We start from the raw sequence: 26837 nt of genomic DNA on the forward strand, positions 1-26837 counted from the left end.
GAGGGCAAACGCAAAGAATGAGCTGAGGATGAAAATGTCTGCAGCAGCCGCAGGCGAAAGACCCACCACCCCAGCCCACTTCCGCCGCCGCTGCCTTTGACCTTTCTCACGCCTTTAGCCACTTGAGTAGCAGTTTCGTTCCCCCCTTTTAGACGTTTCGTTGCCCCGAAAAAGCCCCTCGAGTTCTGCTGTCAACTGCAAGGCGATCGCTCCGTATCGTGGGCAGAATGTCTTGAAGTGTTTGGGAATCGGTGGAGCATTGGGGAAAATAGTTAGGAGCTGGAAACCTTTAAAGCAATATTACATATGGCTTTTAAGGAATCAACTTTAGGTTGTGTATTAAATCATGTATTTCCTTGTATAAAATATCATTCCCAAACTGTTTTGTAACATTATGTTAGGTCTTAACAAGGCTCACATTTGCGCTATTTTCTTGACAGTCTGCTTAGCCGAAAGCTTACCTAAAATCTCAGTAGGGTTGTTGACCTTCATAGACATTTTTCACTGTGTTATAGCTTATAATAGTCAAAAAATATATTAAAAGTTGGATTTTCTTTGTCACCCTTTATTCATTTTAAGAGATTTAATCTAGATAGCTTTTCTAGCCCATTGTTTTTACAGGGTATCTGACGGTGGGGGCCGCCCGGGCTTTGTTCCTGGATCGCTGGACTCACCCCAGCGGGGGCCATTAATTTCACGCTTATCTATTGCATTTTAATACTCATTTCAACGCGATAGGGTTGCGGTACTGCTGTTTGGCTAATGCGGTTTCGCCCCGTGTGTTCTGTGGGTTTTACTTTGTATTTTGTGCTTTTTCACTGGCGACTGATGTAGACACGACATGTTTTGGTCGTTATAATTATCGAGTCGATGCATTGCAATTTAATTTGAGTGCCAGTTGGGCGGACTGCAAGCAGCGGCGCCGAGTGCAATGTCCAACCCTGTGCCCTTCCCCATGTGTGTCCATCAGTTGTCAGCGGTGGAGCTCCTTGTTTTCCTAGTCTGTCGCCCCTCCAACCACTTGACCACTTCCACAGTAAACCCAGCGCAGCCCATCCCTCTGCCAGAGTTTGGCCTAATCTAATCCAATTTGCAGCCGAAAGCAATTAAACCAGCATACGAACAGCACAGGCATTAGCAACTGTGGTCGATCCAAACCGCTTAGTTGGCTAACAAAACCAAACAAAGGAAAACATTTCCAATGCAGTTGGATGCTTTTCCATTTAGAGTTTCCCCACTTTCATTTAGCCATGGCGAACAATGTTTCAAAGCTTTTCTGTTGGTATAACAGTCGGGACTAAATCTGATTTCTGTTTTTAAGTCTTCGGGTGAGAGGAAAAGTTCCTTACCGGAATAATGTAATTTATAATGCTAGAGATGGAATGGAACTATCTTATCATTTTAAATAGGAGGATGTTAAAGATGTGTGGAAAGGTGGTTTTAGGCGGATTAAATTAATTCAGTTTGAACTCCGGGTGTTGCTTGGACACTAACTCACTCTTCCCCATTTTCCCCCTGTGCGCACTCATTTGCAAAAATTGAATTAGGTTGGCTTTTGAGTGAATGAAATGAAAGTATTGGCCCGAATGGGGCGTGGAAAAAAGTGGAAAATATTTCTGGCACTTTGTCCGCGCCACAAAATGTCAACGAGTCCTTACGGTGGGTGTGAGTACACACACCCTCCCGCGCCAAAGAAAACTTTAATGTTTTTAAAGAGCACAGCCGAACCAGCGGCATCTGGCCAAAGTGATGGGACTGCCACTTAGCCAGCAGCTGTTTGTGAAAAAGACCCTCGAATTTCCTCGAACGTATGCAAATTTTCACGGGCAGCTCATGCCGAACACTCGCAAATGCCCTTACCTCTGCGGCTAAATGTTCCGTGCCAAAGCCAATAAAAATATCTGAATAAGTTAAGCAAATCAAAGTATTTTGTTATTGGGCAGAGAGAGGAATTCGTTTTGGGGACTCAACTGGAAAGCTTTATATTTATAGGATGTGGGTGCCAAAAACGTTGTTTTAAGCTTGAAACAGAGATATATGGTGTGGAGTCTATGGATTAGAAATCAAGAAGCTAGTTGTTATTTTTTCTATTGTATCCAGCATTTTTTTAGGCTGTGAAAATACCCTGGTTTCCAATCAGAGAGGGTCTTTCCGATTCACCGACCCCTTCTCTGCAAATTGTTTTCCACGAACTATTGCAGAGGTAAGGACTGCGGTGGCAAACCGGCGAGAAAGGCCAACAGAATCGGGGAAATCGCAGTCATAATTGCTCGGCCGCGATTCCGAGATCGGCGGACCGGGTGGAGTGGCAGTCGCTATGGCGCACCTGCCACATCTTCCGAATCTGGGGAATTCTGTTTCGGCTTTCGGAAACACGCGCTAAACGCCTGGCAACGTCCGACGAGCAACAAACAGAAATGTGTAAAAATAACAAACCCATGTGCACAGATATAGGCTGGGATGTAGGCACGGACATATAGTTCGGGGTAAACAAACGTGCGCTAAGAAAATTCAAGATAAATTTCTCGTCGTTTTGGCGGTGGGCAGCTTTTTATCTGTGCAAATAAAATAAATGAAATATATCTGCGGGCATAACTAAACAGCGAAATCAAAACAGAAGCGCGGAAAGTGGTACAAATTGTTAAAAGTGGCGGTGGAACGATGCTCGATGACAAGGCAAGGGCGATGTCTTTAATTTACTCAATTCGGTTGGACTAAAAACAACAATCAAACCAATAAAATTAGCAAGCCATGGCCCCCAACTTCCAAAAACAAATGTATAAATCAAAGAAAAACCATCCGGAAAACAAGCAAGTGCAGCTCTGAAATAATGTTATCAAATCAACAAATAATTCAATTAAATAATAAATATCAATTGTGTTTTTGCTGGCTAGCTAGGAACTGTTTAATCTGTGTATGTCAAAACACTCAACCAAATGAAAGTCATAATTAAATGCAGCACTGCCTGCGCAAACATGGCCATTAATTAAAATGCAAAGTGCAGGCTGGGAGCTTAAAATTGATCATACGCCGTGTTGCACTAATTGAAAGTCAAAGACAGCGAAAGCCGAGACCACAGCCAAACTGTCACCGCCACGAGTGGAATCCGTATAGATACACAGTTCCTGTGTGTGTGCGAACACCCTGCAGGATGTAAAATCCAATCAGGCAGCCCCGCACACACACACTCGTCCCTTCGCTGGAAAATAAAAATAAAACATTTCGTCTAGGAGTCGGAGAACTTTATCGATTTGCGGCTGCCTGCCAACAAAGCCCCGAATTTGTTTTAAAAATAAAGAGCCCACCGCCCCGCTTTTTCTTTGGACTGTGATTTAGCCGAAAAATGAGAGTGATTGGATAGAAAACGCGCGGAAAAAGAGGAAGGAGGAGACTGCACAGAAGCCAAGGAATCATGAAGAGTGTTAAGAAGTTTCTCAATGAGCGGATGAACAGTGTGGACTCCGCCGATGGCGTTGGCGGGGGCGGGAAGAAGAGCTCGCTGGAGCGGCTCAAGTGCGGCGAGGATAAGGACACTCCGACCAAGGGCTACGTCTCCCTGCCCAACACTCCGCTGCCCATGAGCGCCCCCATCGCCATGGGCGATCCGTCGCCGTCGCCGTCCATAGCGGACTCCGCCCAAAACACTCCACTCTGCACGCTGCAGGAGGACGACTCTACTTCCCCACCGCCGGCGGGAGCCGGAAAGAACGGCCACACTCAGCCGGAGCAGTCGCCGTTCACCTTTCCCGCCGTGGCCACCACGTCCTCCAGCGATCCCGCCCCCAATCCAGCTCCTGCTCAGCGCAAAAGTCGCCGCAAGATCTCGCTGCCCTGGTTCCGGCAGTCCAGTGTCACGGGCCACGGCGTCCTGGCCCGACAACACACCATCGACACGCCCAGCTCCTTCCGATTCTTTCGACAGCCCAGCAGCAGTGGACTCAAGGTATATCAAATGAAAATATAAAAGTGAACAGGTTTAAACCTTTCTAGTGTGGCCTTACGAACTGCAGGACAAAGGGCACTTACAATTCCAAGTCAAGTGTGACCTTAGAATTGATAAGTAGGGCAAAATAGGGGTTTCCTCTCTCGAAGATTTAAGATTTGGCTCCATTAAGACATTTCTCTTTGCGATATTAAGAATAGAAATTTTCCTCAAAGCTTAGACCTTCCTCCCTCTGATAAGGGGTCGCCTGATGCCACGCTCGGATTGACGGGTCATCAAATATTAATGCTTAACATGGCAGCGATTGCCTTGACCTTATCGGAAACTTACTTGCCCAGCTTATCTTTTATTTAGCTGTGGCAAAAGTTTACCACCCCGCCTCCGTCGCGAACCAAAGTGCAAAGGTCACCAGCTTGCGGCATGGATTTCCTTGCGGTCGAGATATCCTTGGCTTAACGGCCCCAACGTCCCCCACAAATCATGCTACAGTTTACCCAGTGAATGCGGTCCGATAAGTGCGCCGTGACTTGCCCTGCGAGTAATGTTGCTCCAAGTTTTTCTATCTGCAAATAAAATCTATCAGGAAAATAGTTTGCTTGAAGTAGAGATGAGTTATTGATTAAAATTAATACGATTGAATAATACTAAAAATAATTCGGTGATAATGTATTAAAGCTCTAGGGTAGTTATGCTAATAAAAGCAATAACCCTGGATCATCTTTTGGAAAACCACTCTCTCATTCTATCTAGAGTTTCTGTCTTTGGCTCGGGGTCCTTGGCTTTGTGTGTGCTGTGCTATTTATTTTGATTAGTTGTGCAAGAGCCAGCGTTGCCTGTAAACTGGTTGTTGACCCAAGCAGACAGCAGCGACGCCGTTTAATAAGCCCATTAATCATACGCAGTGTGGCGCGCTAATTTATTTGCTCGCTACTCACCATTGTCACTGCTTCAATTACCGTCCCCGCTCCCTCGGCCATTTCCCAACTAGTTCTTTCCTTTGGCCCATCACATAATGTATTTATCACTTCATCAGGCCACGTAAGCCCTATCACCATCGTTGGGTCCCCTGTTTTATTCCCAGCTTCCCCATAAGCTTCCTGAGCTGCATTGTGTCGTGTGCTGACCTTGCCCCTGCCCCCAATTTCTTTGCTCCCCTGACTTCTTTTGTCAGTTTCGGGGTTTGAGTGATGTCTCCGAGAAGCAGGCAGCTTCCTGGTCTCCTCATAATCGCATTGCCCTTTCTACTCAATTTACTCGACACTGATGCTGATGCTGTCGGCCTTTCATAAATTTCTGCTTCATTTAAGTTTTCCTGTCGTCGTGAGGGTTCATTTACGAGCGGTGCGGAATATATTTTACACGTAAAAACATTTTATTTGTATTTGTTAATAAGGTATCAGTTATATTTAGGAGTTTTTTAAAGTGTGACCTTAACGACGCTCAGTGTGACCTTACACAGTAAATACAAGCCAAATTTAGTTATAAGTTTGCTTCCTACAAAAATGATTATTTTACTTTTCTAGTGAGGAAGTCAAATTTTTCATGAAGTGCACATGCAGTAAGCTGCAAGATTTTAATTTTGTGTCGCGAAAATATTTATGCGCTCGTTGAATATTTCCCAGCAAATTTGTGCGGGGCGTAGCCATCTCCTTGCGAGCAGCCATTGAAAGTTGCCCAGTTACGAGGCGCATTCCACGGGGCGCATGCTTTATGCATTTTGTTATGACATACTTTCGAGCGCACACGCAAAATAAATCTCAGGCAGCGAAGTGAGGAAGCAGTTTTCCAGTTTCCCCCAATTTTCCCTGTTGGCGCGTTGAAAAGGAAATTTGCTGCTACACGAAAATGTGTCTCGTGATTCTGCCACTGCTGTCAGCTGCAGTTGGCTTACGTCGTCGAGCACTCCTTCAGCTGGGTTTCTTTTATTTTCCTAGTATTTCCCTATTTCCAAGAGCTGCGAGAAATGCTGGCTCTCTAACAATGGGAACGTACACTTTGTAGTCGGATGAGAAAACGTTGAGCAGACCAAAACCGTTGAAAAGTCTTGCAGTTGAGGGTATGTACAAAACATGCGGGCAAACAAAGTGCAGAAAATGCAGAACAATTTTAATAAATCTCATCATCCTGCAAACTCGAGGACAAAGTTACCTGCAGACAGCAACTACTTTCGCTCCTCAAGAACATGGCAAACAGACAAAGCCAGGAAGCCCTGTTCTGTGGGCCCTTGTCGTTTTTCCTCAATGACAGCACACTGATATGCAAATTGCGATGGAAATCCAGCTAAAAAAGGTAGAAATGGTAGAGAAAAATAGCAGACAAAGCATCGGGAAGCTGCTCGAAGGCAGAAGGCCAAACAAATTTGTTACTAAATTGTCATCCGAAGGGTGCTATGACAGCAGAACTCGAGATGTTGGCTGCAGCACCACAAGATACTTACTTAGGCACAGAGCAAATAAACCAGGAAAGCGTTTAAAGAGGACCGTTTTTCGTACCATTTAGGTGAAGATTTGACCCGCCTGAACATAGAAAATCCAGCTGGTAAACCAATAGCATGAAAACGGCTTAAATAAAAATTAAATCTTTCCCATAGTCCGGGAATTCAAAGTATCAATAAATCAATGTTCCCAAAAATATGCATAAATCCTCGCAATTCGGATTCGGAAGTAAAATAACAAACAAAACTCCCAATTCAGAGAACTGAAAAGGCAAATGTGTCCATTTTGTGCGCGAATGTGCATAAATTAAAACAAAATTCGTATCCCAGATTGAACACTTTGAATATTAAATACAAACATTTAACAAGCTCAATCAAAAATGAATTTTAAAGGGAAATTCTTTATTGACTTGAGCCCGTAAAAATGATTTTGCATGAAGAGTAATGGAATGAAATCCAATCAATTCTTGAGTCAGCCTATTGTAGGGAGAAAACTAAAGATTTAATCGATTTTGATGGTGTCCGTTTTATTTGAGGTCCCGATGTGGTAGGTCGTAATCCCAACAGTGCTTACTGCACATGCCACTCGAATGGCCATCAGAATCCGATGCCTAAGGCTGGTTTTCCCCACTTTTCTTTCAGTACAACGCCTCGCATTTTCGGCCATAAAATCAATGGGAAATGCTGTGACACGCCCACCGATAGACATCGTTTTTTTTTTTAAGCCAAAAGCCGCCTCTCGCACATTTGCTCCCCATGGAGGCGGGAAAAAGGGAAAAGTCGGGGGAGTTTGTCCATGTCCGTGCCCCATCTGTCATCTGCAGTTCCCGCTGGCAATCCCATCCAATGGACATGAGCGAGTCTCGGCCGGCCACAAATTGCCGATGTCCTGGCTCTCCTTGCCCCTCGAAAAGTTTGTGCCCCGTTCCCCCGACTGATTGCTCTCGGGGCCGTGGGGAGGGGATCCGTTGGGGGCTCTTGACATGGGGCCAACTCTTTTAAAATCCCAAACAGCATTTGGGCTGGTCAAGGCTGAAGGCCTCGAAGTCCGAGGCTTCCGGCGTCGGTTGTTGGGTTTTGGTTTTGTTTTGCTGCTGTTCGCACCAAATTTCTGGTCCTTGTGGCGTGGGGTGGCAGAACTCCGGGCTGATTTGTCCAGAAGGAGACTGCCAGAGTCCATTAATGCCTGCGTCCATCAGTCATTAGGCGTCCTTTGACTTTTTGGTTTTATTCATGCAGACAGAAATACACTAAGAATCTTTTTAAAATCACCTCAATATGTTGGAAAAAAATCAATAAAGCACAAGTCACATTTAATATCCGTTGTCTTTAAATAATGTGCATAACGATAATTTTAATGCTCATTATCAAACTAATATTTCACTGATTGCCAATTACGTTCCCATTTATCAAAATAATGGCCATCAACAGATAATTAAATAGGTGCAAAACACGCCTCACAACGAGCGATTTAGGTGTTTGCCCTGAAACTTTGTAAATCAATTAAAATCTAGGCAGCTTTCAACTAAGTTTCTGCGCATTCCATGTAAGGAGTGTTTAACTTGTGCCCGCGATAGCTTCCCTTATCGATCATGTCGTAGTTGCACGTAATTGAGTTAGAATATTATTCGATTTGCGCTGTAAATGACTTTCATTCAGCACTTAAACTCGCTTGGAGGCCACTCCTCCACGGCCATCTCCACCCAAAACCCAGGAGGCACATTAGCAGGCGGGCCAGACAATGGGCCTATCGATGGGTGGATGTGGCTGTGGATCGGAGAGAAATGTGGTTGCTTTTGGTGTTAACATGTTGTCCTACAATTACTAGACCGCAGTGCGATAGCTACAGAGAGAGAAAATTCCTGTGTGATGTGATAATTAATGAAAAGATCATGATAGCAGTTCGTTAAAATAAGTAAGTTTGTTGAAACGAATATGCTTTTAACTTTACTTATCAAAAGGTTCTTAAGAGGGAGTTGATTAATCTATTTGAAATTTTGATTGCATATTTTTGTGGCATACTTTGAGGCACTTTTATAAGTGATTTCAAACCCTCCTCCTTTTGAGGAGCCCAAACAAAGAGTCCTTTTTGTTTCTGTACACTGCTCCTCATCCTGCTTAGTAGGAGCCACCTCCGTTGCCCTGCTCCTGCTTTGTTTGCCATCTTGTCGACTGGGTGTTTGCCACAACGTAATTGATGTCGGGACCCGGGAACGACCTCTGACCCCTGCTGCACCTGCTGGCGAACCCACTGTGCGAGTTAATTGAATAATAGACGTTTATGTTTTATGTACCCCAGAACACAGCCAGTTTGCGGCTATCTATAAGTACACACATTTATTTTCACACAAATGTGTGTAGTATATATATGGATATATGTATATTCGAGGGTGCCTCCCTTTCCATATTTTGTATGTGCGCTGGCATATCTGTGTGATTTATGGCGCCCATGAGGGCATTTAGGAGAACAAATTCCAGCAAAGCAACAACTGGCATACAAAATCTGTCTAAAATTTCGTTCTTCCACTCAATATCTCACTTCAAATCGAATGGATCGAAGGGGAAGTTCTCCTCTTGCGCTGCCCGCTGCAAGTCTAGATGATTTTTTCAGTTTAAGGCTTTGTTTGATAAATGCCTTAAAATTGATTCCACTGGAAAAAGGATGTTGGGAAATTCATAGTTCGATTATAAGTACCGACGGTAGGTAGATTCTTTTTCAATCCTGTCCAGTTGAGGGGATCCCTTGGTCAGAAAAACGAAATAGATAGAATATAATAGTGATAAACGTAGATGGGAGTTTCTGAATAACTGAATCTGTAGATTGGATTGACTTGGGAACGAAGGGTATTTATACAATCTTTCAATGTTGGGTTCTTTCATTGGTTCTTATCGCTTGCCTTTTATTTTGGGTCCATTATATTATGATTTTGACATTTTTGTGAGATCCCATAAATATAACTTAGCTCGCGTTGTGGAATTGTAAAGTAAAAGAACCCAAATTTGATAACCCAATCGGCTTGGGGAAGAATTTTCCCAGTGCAGGGCACAGCTTGCTGGCCCATTATTCCAATCAGTTAAATGATGTTTGTAATTTCACTTGACAACCCTGACGTTTGCTTTTACGAGCCCTTCCTTCGGGCCGCCCCCCGTTACCTAAACATATTTTTTAATGACTTAACAATTGATGGCTTTTTGGGTCGTCGTCGCAGCAATTGCGTTTTTACGATGCCCCGCGCAGGGCGGGGAAGACACGAGCTTACGTGGCCGACATGTCGGAGAACCTACCCCAACGCCCTTTAATCCGGGCCAAAGCGGGCGGGGAAGCCATCAATAAAAACGCAGCATTTTGGCAAATCGCTTTACAATTTGCCCAACAGAGGGAAGAAAGGAGCCGAAAGGCGCACATTTTCCGGCTGAGCCTTCCGTTTGTGCGAGCCTGTTTTCCGACTCTGAGCTATTATTGTTATCAGCGTGTAATCAGCAGCGAGAGCAGGAAAATTCCCTGGCAAAAGTTTGCCCTCGAAGTGCGAGTGTCGACTGCGAAATGTCCTGGCTGTCAGCGAAATTCGTCCTTGGACCTTCTCCCAGGACGTGAATCTGCAAAGTTTCCCTCGATTTCGGCTGCATTCGAGGCTTGGTTTTCCCATTTTGTTTGCCTATCCCCTTTTCAGCTATGCAAATCCGCCCTGAAAGTCCTCCGTTGCGCATGGAAAATAGATGGGGTCTGCGACTGCCAATTTATGGCCCTCGATTGCTTTAAAATTGGAGCTCTCAAGTTCTTTATTTTCCTGTGGCAGAAGGAATTCTAAATTTAGTCGGTGGCCTTGCTATCCGCTATTAAGTATGCAAATGCGCAGGGAAACTGTAAGCCTTGTTAATTATTTTTATGCAAAACGTAGGCGGCGGCAAAGACGGGACCCAACAAGCCAGAGCTGATTGCATTTTGCAGCTGGAAAAACTCGTGCGATTTTCCTCTCCGTTTGCTCGATTTTCCTTGCCTCCCGCCTGCTGGAAGCGTCCCTTCATTATTTTAATGAAAGACTCGGTCAAAGGCGAAACAAAAGCGGGCAGAACATGAACTTAATTTGTAGCTACAATAAAATGGGCAGCTCGGCAGGCGAAAGCCGAGCTCATTTTCGGTGAAAGCTGATGGGGAATGGGGCTGCGCTCAGTCGGTTTTAAGCGGTGGCATTAAAGAGCTTCTCTATTTCAGTTGGGTCTTCCTGATTCCTGGCAGCTGCCCCAGGCCTGGGGAAAATCCTGCCTGATGGCAGCCTGTGGGCCTGTGGGTGTGGGTGGCTGTGCGTGACTGCTGCAATTTGCAGCCCACCATGTTGATGATGATGAGGGTGATGAGGGCAGTAGTGAGCAGCCTCGCATTACGTATACGCCACCGCTTGCAGCTCGACTTTTGACTGCAGCATAAAAAGCACACGACACACTGAAAGTCAGCCTGGAAACATTTACCCGGATTTTATTTGTGTTCCTTTATCTTCGGCCGCCAATCAATTTTCATTGAGGCTGAGTGGCAATTTGAGAGCCTCGGAAAAAACATTATCAGGGGGCCACTGAGGAGCTGCGCCTCCTGTCTTGCGAGACTGTTGTCGAAAAGTTTTCAAACTTTGCCTCGAAAACTTTTCAACTAATTGCATTACAAGCGGAAGTCTGCATGCCCCCGCACACCCACGCAGAAGCGCGGCACGTTTCCGTGTCAGTGCTGCTTAATTAACACAGCGCCCAGGCTGGGATCCTGAAAGGAAGCGCGTCCCTGTGTGTGTGTGCCAGTACACTGGGAGAAAAGCTCTGCCACTTTTCGTGCAGCAAAGCGGCTTTATTTTGAGCAGCTCAGACCAAAACGAGGAAAGTAAAATGAAATTGTAGTCCCTTACTAGGTTCATTTTTATCTTTTCGGCTAATGATGATACGTGCAGCACTTGTCGCAGTGTATGAAATGAACAGGAGGCCAAAGGCAGCGAGGCGAGCATAATAAACTAAGCTCTCCGCCGCTGCTCCTGCTCCTGCCGCTGATGAAGTTGATTTAATTGCGCTTATGAGCGCCGGCCCCTCCCCCTGTTTGCAATTTCCCATTTCCCACGCCCACCGCCTGCCTTGGCGACATCATTTCGCCATTTGGCCCTTGCCCCTTGCTCGAGGCCCACCTGGCAGGTGTTTCCCCGCAGCCCGCAGCCCGCTGCCTGGGCCAGGTGATGGCGCCTCCCACATAAATATTGTATGTGGAATAAATATGATCCCTGCGCTGGGGGAATTTCATATACAGCTCATATACAGGCTCGCGTGCACAGCACTTCCAGCCTTTTGATTGTCGCTGGCTAAGAATTAATTAAAAATGGAAACTAGTTTTTGAGCTTATGCCTTTATTATTAAAAAAAATAATAAAGGTCTTGGTTACTTTATTTTATTATTAGATAATTATGATATTAAAAGCACACAAATGTGCTCGGGCTTTCTGCGTTTTGCTAAATCTTACCAACTAAATGTGTTATTTCGCTCTCTGCACTTGCCAATCCTGTGCGGAATCCAATACCATCGATTGGCGATTAACCACAATTTTCCCATGGGGCCATCCTCCTCGTTGTCGTGGGACTTAAAGACCCCGTGGACGCCCACACATCGACACCCTTGGCAAGACCGCATGCAAATTAATAAACTTGTGAATTATTAATGCAGCCAGCCACACGGGCTGTCGGGCGGAAGGGTTAAGGATGGGGACTCTGGCCCAGGGCTGATTAGGGGGTGGTGCTGGTGGCCTGCCGCCAATCAAAACTGACGGAAGTGCTCCTCCTTCCGGTTCCTTGCTCCTTGTGCTTTCCGGGCCACAATGGACGTGAGCCAGGCTCGAATGGCTTTCTAATTAGTTCGTTCGCTTTGCCGATGATCCTTGAAGCCCTCAGAGGCCTCGGCCTTTGTTCTGGCGGTCAATCAATAAGGTTCTGACGGCTCATCCTCCAGCTCGACCTCGACCCGAGCCTGTTAACCCGCTGAAGGCGCCTCTGACACAACGGGCTTCTTCTATTATGCCTCATAAAATCTCGTTTACTCATTAGCATTATGAAGGTCATTGTTTGTTTTGTGTACTGCCAGCTGAACCTTATCCTAACTTATTCTGTGACTTTCAAAATATAAAAGCACATTATACAAACATTTACATATGTTAAATATAATATATGATTTATTAAATAAAATATTTTAGGAATTAAAAAAATAGAGCTATGAAAACTTTAAAATACATTTTATGATCGACATTAATTTATAAGAAAAAACTATATATATATAGTTACTTTATATAATGTGTTCCATCATCGTGTTGGTTTGTTAAAAGTCCATAATGAGCCCTTTGAATTGACCCGAAAGGGTTAACAGCCGAGAACTAAAAGCGTCACCCGACACTCATCCGCCGTCCTCCCTCTCATCCTTCCAGCTGGGCAACCAGGAGGCCACCTGGGTGGTGGCGGACTACATCGCCAGCGCGGGCACCAACGAGCTGAGCGTCAGCAAGGGACAGCAGGTGGAGATCGTCGAGCCGCCCACCGCCGGCGAGCCGGACTTCTGCCTGGTGCGCCTGAACCCCCAGCACGAGGATGCCGCCGTGCAGGAAGGACTCGTGCCTGTCTCAGTGCTCAAACCGCCGCCGGGCTCGCACAAACACGGTTCCGGGTCCGGAGCGAATGCAGCCGGAGCAGCGGGTTCCCAGAAATCCGATATGCAGGACCAGGGTAAGTCACTCGATTGAATATGTATTCTTATTCTCCCTCAAATGATTTGTACTGCGTTCTTACAGGCAATCGCAGCAAGGCGGATGCCCTCTCATCGTCCACCAAGCGCCGCGGTTTTGGCGGGTGAGTAATCGAGCGCCTTGTTTGAAAATGCTGTAAATAGTTTAGTCACTATTAGAACTGAACTAATTGAAACCCCTAGAAACTCATTATTTTTAAAATTATTGCAGTAATTGGGCGTTTGACGTAGGTTCGGTTTTATCTTGAAAGCAGTATGCTGCGTGGTTCCCTTAAGATTAATAAAATCTTTGTTTGTGAAAAACAAAGTGGCTCAAAGATAAGAATTTGTGTATTTTTAATTTAAAATTATATTAAGGAATAACTTCAAAACCTCATGCCATTTTTAGCTCAGTCTTAGATTACAATTAAAGTATGTTTTAAAACAGTTCTATCTCCAGAAAACCAATCTAGTCACCTGACTAACTCAAACACAGCGCACTGCGCGTTATCTTTATTGTCCGACCAATTGGTTAGGAGCCAAAAACAAATTCATAAATCGTTTTTATAGTATTAATCAAGCGCAGTGGCTATTCGTCATTTGGACAACCCGATAAGTGGCAGCCTGTATCTTTGGGAATTATGCAGAATTTTCATTCGCAATGAGTTTATCCATTTCACTTGCGCCAAGGCCATTAGGTTTCGTGAAAGTGTCGCAGAAAGAGAACAAATTTATTTGAAAGTTTCCTTAAAACATGTCTTAAACTTCCAAAAACACTCGTTCTGTGGGATACATTTTCCTGGTCCATTTGCTCATGTCAGTCCGTGACACCAGAATGCGCAAGAGGATGCAGATAATGGTCGCATTTACGTACGAGGGATTTCCCATATTATCTGGAATACGTCGATGAGTACCAATGTGAAGAAGCTCTTGTTGCTTTAAAATAAATAATAAATATGACATATATTATACATTTTTTAAGTGAGGAGTTAGGCATACTTGGCGTAAGCCACATGCCATAATGGGCCATGTAAAAGGTGTACCAACTTTTTTCCGCTGGGTTATTAATCGCGTGTCGTGGGCAGGCGCAAGTCATAAAGATATAAACCCATTTACACTGAACAGTACGAACCATACGAGAGTTCGGCTGGGAGCGAAAAGAGCTCGATAAAAGCAAAAATCCAAAGAAAACGCTCAGCTGCTCCCAGTTGTTGCTCGCTGTTATTGTTTTGACTTTTGTTTCTCGCTCTTTGAAGGCGAGCTAAGTACACTTTGAAAAAAGAAAGTTAAAGATTATGACATATAAAAATAATAAGGAATAAATAACAATAAAAGGTGGAAATCCCGTCAGAGCAAAGACAGTGTATCTATATCAATTTCATTTGGATATTTTAACATTTTAATATGACATCATAGCATTTCCAAAAATATGATATAAAATAGTAATATTGAGAATATCTGGTTCTTAAACAGAAGTTGACTTCCTGGGCCCTTTTCCAAGTGTGTTCTCGCATTACTGCTCACCATTCGGTTCCCCCTCCGAGCTTGAGTTTGTTTTCGTGGGTGTGCGAGTGGCGCTGCCGTTTTCTCCAGAAATCGAGAGCCCCTGGGGGAACCTCTTCTTGGTCGCTCGCATAGGAACTGTCGGCTCAGTTTACGATTAGACGCACTACGGAGAGGTCCCCCGATTCGCGGTGCCGGTTTGCAGCGGGTTGAACAATTAACGCCACAGTGCTTGAAGTGCTCACCTCCGCGGACCGCTTATCTTGGCATGTGCAACAACAACAGCAGTGACTACGGCCACTGGAGGCAGCTAGATAAGATGGCCGAAAGCGCCTTCCACTACGAGAGTGCCGCCGCCGAGCCAGGAACAGCCGCCGCCGGCTGTTGCGATAACAACAATGTGACCGCGAGTCCTAGCCCGCAGCCCAAGTACAATGCGATGGAAGTGAAGCGCAGTTCCGCGCCCACCCACTCCCGACCCAAGTCCATGCGCAAGCTGCTGAAGTCCATTTCGCTGAGGGTCACCGACGGCGGAGGCGACTCCTCCCCACCGGCCCTGCACCACCAGCAGTCCCTGGGCGGCTTCACCTGTGTCTGCTGCGATCACAGTGCCCAGGCAAAGCAGAAGGCCTCCGAGCGGCGCTACTCCTTCCTCAAGGAAATCCGAAACCGGTAACGTGATTGTCGCAGAACCCAGAGTAGATATACCACTTTGAAGGTGGAATAGACGCAGGTCAAAGGGAAACCCAAGACCCGCGAACCGAAATCCTCAAAAAACAAAGAAGTCTAGCCCCGCGCCCAATTAGTCGCCCTCGTCTCAATTGCAATAACAAGCTCCTTGGGTATCATGTGGCTCGTGTTCGTGCGGCTCACCAGCTTCTCAATTGCCCAACTTAAATCAGCCTTAATTCCGCTTTGTTTCTGCTGCATACCCTCAGTGGAGGGTATATCGATTCAGGCTGCTTTGCGTTCAATTCGCTCACTGCAAAAGCACAAAACTAATGGCAAATGGCCAAATTAACGCCGTGTTTATGAGTGTAAAGTGGCTTTCGAATCGTTTAGGCAAATAATTATTTTTCCCTTGGAGGTTAACAGGGTGTTAAAATTATTTCCGACAGTTATTGCCCATAACAGTTGTTGGTTTATTTAAATACAGATCAGTGTAGTTTAGGGTATTAGGAGGTTTACGAAGCTGCTTTCCCCAATTTGGCCTTCCTTTCCTCGGGTTTTGTTTGCTCTGTCATGGCTGGGAGACAGAAGTTGGCTTGATTTATCGGCACCAACGTGTAATGGAGTCCATTGCTCATTATGCAGCTGCAGCCACAAGTCCGGCACGTTCGCCAGCCGTAAGATAGACACGTTGATTGCTGTTTGTCCAGCAGCATTTGGGCTCCATTTGCTTTTCTGGCGAGATAAATGAGCAGCTCAAAACGCTTTTTGACTATTTATCCAGCTAGTTGGCTTGCCTCTTTGGGAACAGCAGATTGCTCTGTTCTCGGGCAGTCCAACATGTTAATCGCCGAAACAAATAGGGAATGCCCACGAGTGCTATAAGGCCTGGCAACCGGTTTCGTTTTTCCCACAAGTGCACAATTATCCCATACAACTGCGATCGAAACCTGTTGTGCACATGCAACCGATTGAAGTTGAATTCTATCTGGCTGGAGAAGAGGGTGCTGTTGAAATGGGAGCCCTCACAACGCGATACCGCAGTCTTTGTCCTTTCTGAGTCAGCATGGACTTCGTCATGAGCCGTGAATACGCCAGAGATAAGTGTCTGGGGCAGAAGTTCCGAACGATAAGCGACCGTGCGTGTTAATCATACGCCTCGTGGGACCCGCGGCAAAGGCAGCGAGGGGGAGGAGGGGCGATTGGTTTTTGATTTGTTTTGATATCTCGTAGCCGCTCTGCGGCATTACTCGCCGGCGGAATCTCAAAATTGCGCTTTCGTACGAAAATTCACTTTAAATAGCTCTCTTCGATTATGAGCAGTCTTATCGAGGGGGATACCAACGGCTGTGGCCGGGTTCTCCTGGGAACTACTTCCTTTCATTTTTGTTTCTCTGTGAAAATTGCACAACAACGCTTTCAATATTTGCCCTCTAATTGGGCACTTTGTTTGCTGCTGGCTCACCCGAGTGAGCATTAAGTGATGGTGGCTCGGCTCCTCCTGACCGCACTCCGCCGAACATGAATATAGATTATTGTCCGAGTCACCCACCACACCACATGCCCTCGGACTTTCCGGCTGTCACTTGCCCAGGACTCTTTGTCTCAAGCACTGTGTCAACATGCGCGTGTGTTTGTCCAGGATATGTGCAGGGGATCGGGGATCCGTCGGGGGCCAGGGCAGGAACCTGCTCAGCAGCGCGTGCTGCCAAGTCCAATGAACTAAGTGGTATTTGTGTTCGCCCACACTCAAGGCACTGCAAAGTATTCCACCAGTCAGCGTTTAGTTTAGGGAAATGCACGAATAACACAGAGATAATCCCTGGTGGTATATACTCCAAGAATTTATACAAATCCACATCATTTATTTTAGTAAAATTATACATTTTGTTCATTTTTTTTCTCTTATCCAAATATTATTCACTTATATTACTCACATATTATTCAGAAAACGGAAAAAACTTAGTAAACATCTCCTAATTTATACTCAAGGGTTTTTGTTTTTAAATTCTTTGGGCATTACTGTTGCCAATCAATATTTTTGTACTGTAGGTATAGGCTTTGTGGAACGTTTTAGGGAAGCAAACCCAGCTTTCAGGCCCTTTAAGCGGCTCTGGGAAGCCTTTACCCAAACTGGCCGTTGTCCTGCTGTCCCATAGTCCCTTTTCCACCACTTCCCAGCCACATTCAGTCGTGTTTTTGCCGTGCACAATTTGCTCTCGAGCAGCAGGAGACGGAAACTGCACGTTCGCCGGCTGGCCGTGTTGCATACTTTGCGGCGACCCCATTAATACACACCCAGGCAAACACCGAGTGCCTTGCTGATGGCAGGAGACACTCTGGCTATTTGCCTAAAACATTACATCAGCCGAGCGAGTTTCGAGTGCGGACCACACGGGCGCAGAGTAAATTGAATACGATTCCTGGAAGCCAACTGGCATCTCGTTCAATTTGGCCAGTCGAAAGCCGCGTCCCTCTCGTCCCTCTCGTCCCCCTTGTCTGTGTCAATGTTTATTTTTACTCCGAATTATGTTACATGCCAATGGGTTCCTGAGGAGCCCACCTCCCCTTTGTGTTTTCTCCGACTGATATCGATTTGGGAGGCGCCTAAGGCTAGTCGCCCTGCCCGTTAATTAAGCTTAATTAATATTTTATAAATATCGTATTTAAACAGAGCTTAGCCTGCGGCCTTGCGGTTTCCTGCTGCATTTCCGCTGACCACAGGATGTTCCCAGCCCAGCTTGGCCCGCCCAAATGAGCTGTTGAAACCCAAGTCCCCCACTGACAGTCTTCGCTGTGGCTGATTAATGACTCGGCTCACTGTAAAGTCGAAACTTGACCCATAAACTTTGCCCCTGCGAATTAATCAAAGGAGCGTTGAAGAAATATATTCTTTTACGGTCAGTGCGGTAAAAACTTGAAGCGTAAAAAGTGAGGGGTGTAAAAACGCAAATTTGGCCTTTAAATTGTGGAACCATAAAACCAATTGCGCGGGGCGGCCCTCGGAGAGGCGCATGGTGGGGGAAAACGAATCGCGCCCACTGTGCGGGCGGCGACAAGCGAACAGCAGGCGGCTTTTGGCCAAGTTGGCAGCCGATGCCTGGCGACAGTCTGATGTTAGCCACGCAGCTGGACAGCCATCAAGCATCTCTTTGTTTTATTTATTCCACACATTTTATTGGGCACGCCATGAGCGATGGACGAGCTCGTGCAGACCACAACGTCGATTCGCAAGTTCCTGTAGGCCCTCGTCGGACCACACTTCTGCCAAGCTGTACAACTGTCTTCTAACTGTCGAATTGTTTTGTGTTCCGTGTCTTGCAGGCGCAACTGGCTGCCGCTGATAAACCGCAAGGGAGCGGACAAGCCGCCCAATAGCAAACCGCTGGTGAAGAAGCCCTCGGAGAAAAACCTGAGAGTGAGTGCCTCCATTTAACGAGCGTTTATTTATATCTCTTGACGTTTTTCCATGCTTCCACGTATATCTAGACCCCGCAGAAGCACGCCGAGGAGCTGACCGAGCAGCAGAGCCAGCAGCCAGGTGGCAGTCCCGCCACCGTGGTGCCATCCCCGCAGTTCCCCAGCTCCAGCGCCCAGCATCCGGCTGCGGGCGGGGACTACGAGCCGGACGAGGAGGCCGGCCTCGAGCTGCCGCCGCCCATGAAGCCCATCCAGGAGCCGCACCTGATTGCCAACGGGCCGCCCGCCTTCGCCAAGGACGCCAAGGAGAACTCCGGCAACATGGTGAGTACCCAGCTACGGCACGGATTTCTCCAGATTTCCCACAGGAGCTGCAGGGGGGAACTAGCAGCTGGAGTGGCTGAGCAATCTGTTGCTGCACCTTGCATAAGGCCCAGGCGATTCACCATCGTTAATCGATTTATCACAAGGATTTGGTTGGCAATCATCGTGACACCGAAAAATGTTCAAAAAATAATTCATTATCCTTACCTTCTGAACTAAATTCTATTTTTCTTTAATTTTTTAACTATTTATTACAACGACTTTTCAAGATGGTAGAAAGGTAATAGAAAAATCAAAATATTAAAAAACTCTGAGCTCCAATAAGATTATTAAATTTTTAACTTAAGTAAAACAGTGAGGCACCCTAACGTTAGTATGGTTAGTATGTTAGTAGTTTCAAAATTTGCCAATGTAAATGTCGTATCGAGCTGGTAAAATCGCACTCCATTCTATCCGGAACAGTGACCCACCCTAACGTGAGTGATATTCCCAGCGCCTCCCGTCCAATCAGCCGCCCATTCGGGCTCGAAGTTTGTTTGCTTAGCACGCAGCTCCTCTAATATGTGTTTCCCACACAAATCAAAGCGGTTTATTGTGACTTTGGCCCGTCCGCTTCTCCGCCGCCGACGTCATCGGCAATCCGAGCACGGTCTTTGCTCAATTAGAGCGAATGGGGGGCACACACACTCTCCGGACTCTCTGGGGGACTGGGCATCCTCCTCCGTGCGCCGCGCCGGATTTTCATTTCGGTTCTCCGGGGCAGCCACCTTTGCCATAAATGCGCCACTTTATTTTGTTTACACTCGGAGCAGGAGAGTGAATAGACCACCGCACCACAGACACAGATACGGATACAGAGGCGAAGCGCAAAGATACTCGAACTCGCAGATACGACGCATAAATTCCGACAGTCAAATTAGCCCACAGACTTTGTCGGTTGGATGCGAGTCGTGCGTGGGGGCGGGACTTCCACTTGGCTGGCACTTTTGTGAGCAAATTACAGGGAAAGGATACAGTCAATGAGTCTGGCTGGCTGGTTCATGGCTGCGAGTGTGGCCTTAAATTATGCAGAGTTCGATGCAGTGTCCCTGCCTTTGTGGCACCACAGCAAATGAAGAAGGATGTGCTAGAGTTAGTCAAGCACAAGGGGGATAGTTGGCACTTTAGTGTAATTCAGTTAATAGATTTCTCTTTAACCGAAGACAATCCTCTGGTTATAAGGTTTTACTTCCCACTGGCTAATTACAATCCAACTGATTTTAAGCTTTCTCCTTTTTCCTTTACTCGCATTTTAATTAAGAACGGGGTTGAGGGTATATGTCAGCAGCCATTTTCATTTGAGTTCTCCTTTTACCTCTTCCTGTTGCTAAAAATGCGGACGCAATTGCTGCCATCAAAGTTCTATTCATATTTTTTATGGACTCCTGGCCATCGGTTGCAATTTAATTAATTTAATTAATTACCTTACCTTTATTTTATTTCGCAACACTAATCTAAGCTATCATTTTTATGTCAAACCTTTTGAAACCTTACATTTTTAGAAAATGATTAATACGGAAAATCTCAAAAAATATGCGACTGTCAGACATTTATCATTTAAAAAATTCGGAAAACAAAGTCTCCCTCACACCTATTGACACTTTCGTAATCCCCCAAGTGCTGCATATTTTTAGTGTCGGATGTTTATGACACCATGCACTTCGGGGATTTTAAAGTTTGCTTTTGACTCTCCTTCAATTTGATTAATGATTGTTCCTCGCCGTTCCGTTCGGAGACCTCCCCAATCCGGATGGCCCGCATCCATTTCGAGCTTTGCCATCCCGATGTGTCCGTCGCCAGAACGTCGCCTTCTCTATAGCCACTTTGTCCGTCAATAAATTGAATGTCGTCTGGTCTCGTCCGCTCTGTTCTGCCCCGAGTTTTCTATTTCTCTGATGATGATGGCTTATTAGCCAAATGCGCTACACAGAAATATATTTCCAGTGATATGATGATCAATATGGTGACTTCTTACTCGGTCCTAGATTAAGTAACTATATTTTTCAAGAAGAATATAATAGTAAACTTGTTATTATTACCATTATTAGTCTGGCAACTTTCGCAGTATTAAAATTGAGTAGCTGATTTTTTTCCGTGCAGTCATGTAAATTTGGGCTGTCCCGAACAAATTGTTCGCCTTGATGCGTCAACATTTAATTGTATTCTTTCCTGTTTACAAATTCTTTATTCTTTGTATCGCCCGAGGGCGAACTTCTTAACCCAGTTAGGTTTCCCATATCGCCCGTGCTAACTTTTCGGCCTACTTGGCATTCGGGTCTTGGCCTTATCCCTGTGCCACCTTTGTTAGTTCGCCTATTTGCATTGTCATTAATGTTTAATAGTTCTCCTTGTCGAATTTCGCGCCCTTTGCCAGTGCTGTTAACGTGTTTGTGTGGCTATATACGTTATATGGCTGTGGATATATGTATGTGACATCAGCCGCTGCAGGCCGACTTCCTGCCCCTTTTCAAACAGGCTAATTAAATGTCACACCACTTAAATGTGGGTACGTCATTGCGTGGGCAATGTTCCTTTGGTTTGGCTTTTATTTCCCTCCAGTTGTTGCTCTTACTGCTGATGAAATTCTAACGAAGAGCCTAAAGTCCGCTGATATCAGAGTTTCTTCGCTAAAGTGGGAGGCTTGGGAATCCCCTAAAATCAACTTGCACTTGGGTAGATTTAACCAGTAGCGAGATAAATAAATTCTGCGAATTTAAATTTAGATTAACTATTTACTTCTTTAGCTTTATTATTATTTTAATGAATGAGAAACTTTTAATATCATTTTCGTAAAATCGGCAATTTACGATTAGAATCTTTCCAATAGCCGGGGGTATTTCCTCGGCGATCAGTCGCACCCTCTAGAACATTTCGCCGCGAAATGCGAATTAATTTATGTATTTAAGAACTCATAGCAACAACAGTGCGAGGCAATCTACACACACTCACGGGGAACACAAAGAGAGTTCCCCCCGAAGACCGAACCACCTGCCCACCAGCCCACCAACCCACCTACCTGTCTATCTATATCTCACTGTTTAGCTTTCGCTCACTCGATATACTGTGTGCCACACAAGTATTTCAGCGCTTTTCCTCAAGTGAGTGCGACGAATTTCTTGGCGGAGCGTTGATTGAGAGTTTCTTTTGATGTCGCAGGGGGAGCACTGGGTGTGTGCGTGAGTGGGTGGTGGGCGGGTGGTGCGGCGCTGTGCCTACATATGTAGAACATGCTGGGCAACAGGCGAAACTATTAGGCCAGCCAGCCAGTCCGCCAGTCGCTCAGTTCATCGCTCGGCGTTCAGTCGCCTCTCGAGATTCTCGCTCGGTCTTCGCACTGCCAAAATGCGTCGCCGTCGCAAAGTCCTTATAAAGGCCCCCATTTCGAAAGACAGTTCTCCATAGACGGTAGTCGAGAAGCAAAAATTAATAAAGAGTCAACACTGTGCGCTGGGAATTTTAAGCAACACGTGCCATGAGCTGTTTCTTCCGCTTGTTTGTAAGCCGCATTCGCTGTTGTAATTCGCTTTCGATGACAAATTGCAAACAGCTGACCCTCCTTAATCTTATCGCGCGAAAACAAGTACAAGAAAAACACTAGTTATACAATGTTATCTCCGCTGACTGGGCAAAACACTGGTGAAAACACCATATTCCGGCCAAGGCAAATTTGGTTGTACATTTGGGGTGGCGTGTGCTCAAGTTTGTTATTTATGCAAGTGAAATTAATTCGGGGGCCCTCTGTGCGCGAGTGGGAAAACAAAAATAAGCGAGTGATTCAATTCGAGCAGAACATGCAATCGTCTAGAATGTGTTTATTTTGAAAATTGCCACAAAATGATGGAGGTTTTTCCTCAACCGGCCACGCGGCGTATGCGCAATACACATAGTTTATCCAAAGTTGGTTCAGTTTCAATAGAGATTGTGTCGGCCTTAAAAAGTTACTGAATTGAGGGCCGCCCGGTGGGTGGGGAAGGGAACTTTTTCAATTAGCCGCCTGCTGCACAAGGGGATAATGCAATAATCGCTGCTCAAACTTTTCCATTATGCATTTTGCCCGCCCATCACTGAGTGTTTCCCTCCTTTTTCGCCACTTTGCAGGCCAGCACCGGCAAAATGGATGACAATCCACTATCGGAAATAGAAGAAATTGTCAAGACGACAACGGTAAGTGCTCAGTCCAAGGTTGCTGTGCAGCAGCGCCTAACCCGAATCCATTTTCCCACCTGCAGGAGCAGCACGAGTCCAACAGCCGCGTGGACGGCGGCGGAGGAGCGGAGAACGCCAGCACCAATGGCCATGGACGATCCCACGACAACAATGAGGAGGTGAGTGGATGATGGTATATACATAACAATGATACATCGAATACATGATCTTACAGGGCCACACAGCTCTCTCGGACAAGGCTGCTGCCCTGAAGAAGCGGCAATGCGTCTTCGCGGAGCTCATGTCCACGGAGGAGACCTATGTGCAGGACCTCAGTGACGTCGTCAATGGGTAAGTGGTTCACTATTTATTTGAAAGCCCCCAGTTCCCCTTTCACAACCCCTTTCCAGCTACATGACAGAGATTAACAACGCTAACAGTGATATTCCCATGCCCGAGGACTTGAAGGGCGGCAAGATGAAGTTGGTCTTCAACAACATCAAGGACATCTACGAGTGGCACAAGGAGTGAGTACAGAGAGCCCCAGGCTATCCAGCAAAGAACCTATTAAACAACTTGTGAACTGTTTCCAGCTACTTTTTGAGGGCCCTGCGCAACTGTCAAAACTCTCCCGCAGACCTGGGTCCGCTCATCAAGCGGTCGGCCACCAAGTTCGCGCTGTACTACACCTATTGCAGTAACAAGCCGCTGTCCGAGTACATAGTCAGCGCCCACTATCAGTATTTCGATTGCATACGCAAGAAGCTGAGGCATCGCCTGGATGTAAGTCGACATGGCCCAATGAGCTTGGCTAATTGGATGTGCCTAATGGACTTCTTATGTGTGTTATCTTTTGCTAACATGTGCTTCTCCCTCGAATCCCCAGCTGAGCAACCTGATAATCAAGCCGGTGCAGCGAATCACCAAGTACGAGCTGCTGATCAAGGAGATCATCAAGGCCACAGAGGCAGCCGGGCTGCACAAGGAGGTGCCCTTGCTGCAGGAGGCCTACCAGCAGATGAAGGTGGTGGTCAAGACGGTCAACGACATGATGGTGGTGCTGCGCAGCCTGCAGGACTTCGACGGGGAGATCACCGCCCAGGGCAGCCTGCTGATGCAGGGACCCATGAACTGCCTGGTGGATGCGGCACAGAGGCAGCGCGAGCTGCAGGTGTTCCTCTTCCAGCAGATCATCATCTTCGCCGATATCGAGAAGGCCAGGAACCAGTACGCCAGTCCCATATTCAAGTACCGATCGCACATACAGGTGAGATGAAAATATCCACTCCTGCCTTTGAGTACTTAATTATGTGTGATTTTCCCCCCGCCAGCTCAATCACATGCAAATGAAGGAACTGGGCGACTGCCGTTTTCAAATCCGGTCGACCGACCCCAAGATCCCCGAGATGACGATCATCTGCGAGGCGGGGTCGAACTACGCGGCGTGGGTCGACATGCTGAACAAGATCCTGCAGCAGCAGAACGACCTCATCTTCATGCTCTCCAACCCCCTGTCAACCAAAAACAAGTAGGACCCCCGAGGAAGAATTCCACATGGCAAAGCAGGAATGCTTGAAAGCTTGACAGCAAGCTAGCAAGCCAGAACAGCACACGAAAGTATGAGAAAATGATATTGTAATGTGTTTTGGGCACAGACCTTTTCCGTCTGTGAGTCTGTTTGGCGGATCGTTTTGCTCACACCCAGATACACTCGCAACACTCAATCCTAATTTGTATGTAACTTGTAATTGTAATTTATTTATTCGTCATCGCCTGCGTTTCCGTTCAGTCTGCCCTTTAGTTTCTAGTTCGAGTCCCGTTTCCCTTTTGTACTTTTCTGTTTTCGCTTCCGTTTCCGGATTTGTGTGTATGAAACGCAAAGTATTATGCTCAAGATTACCTTTGACATTGTGTGCATTTTTAACTTAATTAGTCTCCTGCGCTGTTAGTTTTACTCTCCACATCTGACTTCTCAACGATCGGCAGTCAAAACTACTCAGAATCAAAAGCAATTATATTTTCGTTTCGCGTTTTTATTCGCATTGAACGCAGTAAGGGTATAACTATTCTAGCCTTAGTTCGGTACATAGTTTTAGTTTACCTGCTAAATGTTAATCATAGTTTAATCCTGAAGGAACTTGATTTGCTTTGGACAACTGAAGCAGCATCGTGAAATAATTTAAGCTTAATTTAGTTTGTGAATGCAATGCAAAGCGTATTTGCACCTTATGTTTTACAAATAAAATATGTAAGCTTTAAACGTAATCAAAACCAGAAACAATAAGTTCTAATTATTCTAATTATATTTTATGCCCCAATAAAACAAATGCCCGCTCAGATGTAATTATTTTTGTTTTCTCGCATCCTTATCCCACTTTTTCAGTTATTCCTTTCACCAAAACAAAGGCAGAGCAGTTGTAGACGAAGTAGTCATCAAAGTGGGCTCGTAACTATAAGATACCACATAAGCGCAACCAAGATGTACACCCAGGCCAATTCTCGAAGCATATTTCTCTGTTTGGTGTCTGTGCGTTTATGTTAGTTGGTAAGCAGGAGGCGCTAGGGATAATGTACAGTGTAGCATATGAGGAGAGGCACTCAGATACAGATATGGATACATGTGGCGCTGCAATCACAGTACTCGAAAAGGACCAGGATTTGATTAGGCGATTAGGTGTACAGGACACGAGACGAAGTTACTAAGCGGTTGTTCACACGATACTTTCGAATCGATTTCGCCTCTGGAAGCACCCACACACACTCGGATAGCCCCGAAACAGTCTGGAAATGAATACGATTGCAGTTTGAATATATCAATGCGAAGAGTAACAATAATGATTTAGCATAGCTAAATGTAGGAAGCGAACATGAAATGTATTTTTTTACAAAAATTGTGAAACGAACCTCCGGCATAATTCGTATTTAAATGTTAAAGTCAGAAGTCAGATCCGATTGGATCTGGGGATCGATGGGACAAGCAAGCGCACAGTGAGGGGATCTCAATGGCCACATTTTCTACATTTTTGCACTTTTCTCGTAGAGCTCTACTCAACTCACAACCGATCGATCGCAACATGTAACATACCGAATTCTTTTCGATCATATTAACAGCACCTACTGATTAACTAATTGTTGTACTTAAGCCCCCAAGTCGAAATTCTAGATAATTGTGGTAATCAAAGTGTGTGTTTAGTTTTGCAATTACTCTGACTAACTACAAATATACTGCATGCAAATGCGACATCAAGTGCGCCAGTGCAATGCGAACAGCATTAAGTAATCGTGTTAATCTGTGTTTTAGCCAAGTAAGCACCAGCTTTTCCCTCGGAAAACGCCCGCAAAGCCCAGTCGAGATCAACTGTTGGCCGGGCGTAGGCTGCAAATATAACATAAATATATCCAGAAACCAATATGCAAATTGTATGTAACCAACAAAGCATGTAATCTGAATTTAAATTTTCAAAGTGAATAATAATAAAGCAAAGTAGCTGAATAAACTTACCATATTCAACAGATTGGTTTTTACATCTCTCGGCTATATGGTATTGATACTCGTATATTTATTTTTGGGGCCTGTTTATTATGAAATCTTGAGAATTGAATTTGGCGCCCGATACGAACCAGCTC

The 26837-nt window shown here is 45.6% G+C and overlaps 1 protein-coding gene across 4 annotated transcripts in view; it reads left to right on the forward strand.

Moving 5' to 3' along the window:
• Positions 1-26716, forward strand: part of LOC108029027 (kalirin) — a 40720-nt gene extending 14004 nt beyond the window's left edge. The window contains exons 1-12 of one of the 4 annotated variants that reach the window (XM_017101087.3): positions 2319-3943; positions 12817-13111; positions 13177-13234; positions 18606-18699; positions 18771-19025; positions 23163-23228; positions 23294-23389; positions 23446-23561; positions 23621-23737; positions 23804-23993; positions 24097-24477; positions 24542-26716. In XM_017101087.3, the coding sequence (XP_016956576.1) occupies positions 3413-3943; positions 12817-13111; positions 13177-13234; positions 18606-18699; positions 18771-19025; positions 23163-23228; positions 23294-23389; positions 23446-23561; positions 23621-23737; positions 23804-23993; positions 24097-24477; positions 24542-24742 (2400 nt within the window). In that variant the 5' untranslated portion in view covers positions 2319-3412 and the 3' untranslated portion in view covers positions 24743-26716. Of the gene's footprint in view, positions 1-2318; positions 3944-12816; positions 13112-13176; positions 13235-14770; positions 15285-18605; positions 18700-18770; positions 19026-22336; positions 22561-23162; positions 23229-23293; positions 23390-23445; positions 23562-23620; positions 23738-23803; positions 23994-24096; positions 24478-24541 lie in introns of those variants that run through there. The other 3 variants (XM_017101078.3, XM_017101095.3, XM_017101105.3) reach the window with 3 other exon arrangements.
• The last annotated feature ends 121 nt before the right edge of the window (positions 26717-26837 follow it).

Source organism: Drosophila biarmipes, chromosome 3L (genome assembly GCF_025231255.1).
Source record: "Drosophila biarmipes strain raj3 chromosome 3L, RU_DBia_V1.1, whole genome shotgun sequence".
NCBI classification, from domain to species: domain Eukaryota; kingdom Metazoa; phylum Arthropoda; class Insecta; order Diptera; family Drosophilidae; genus Drosophila; species Drosophila biarmipes.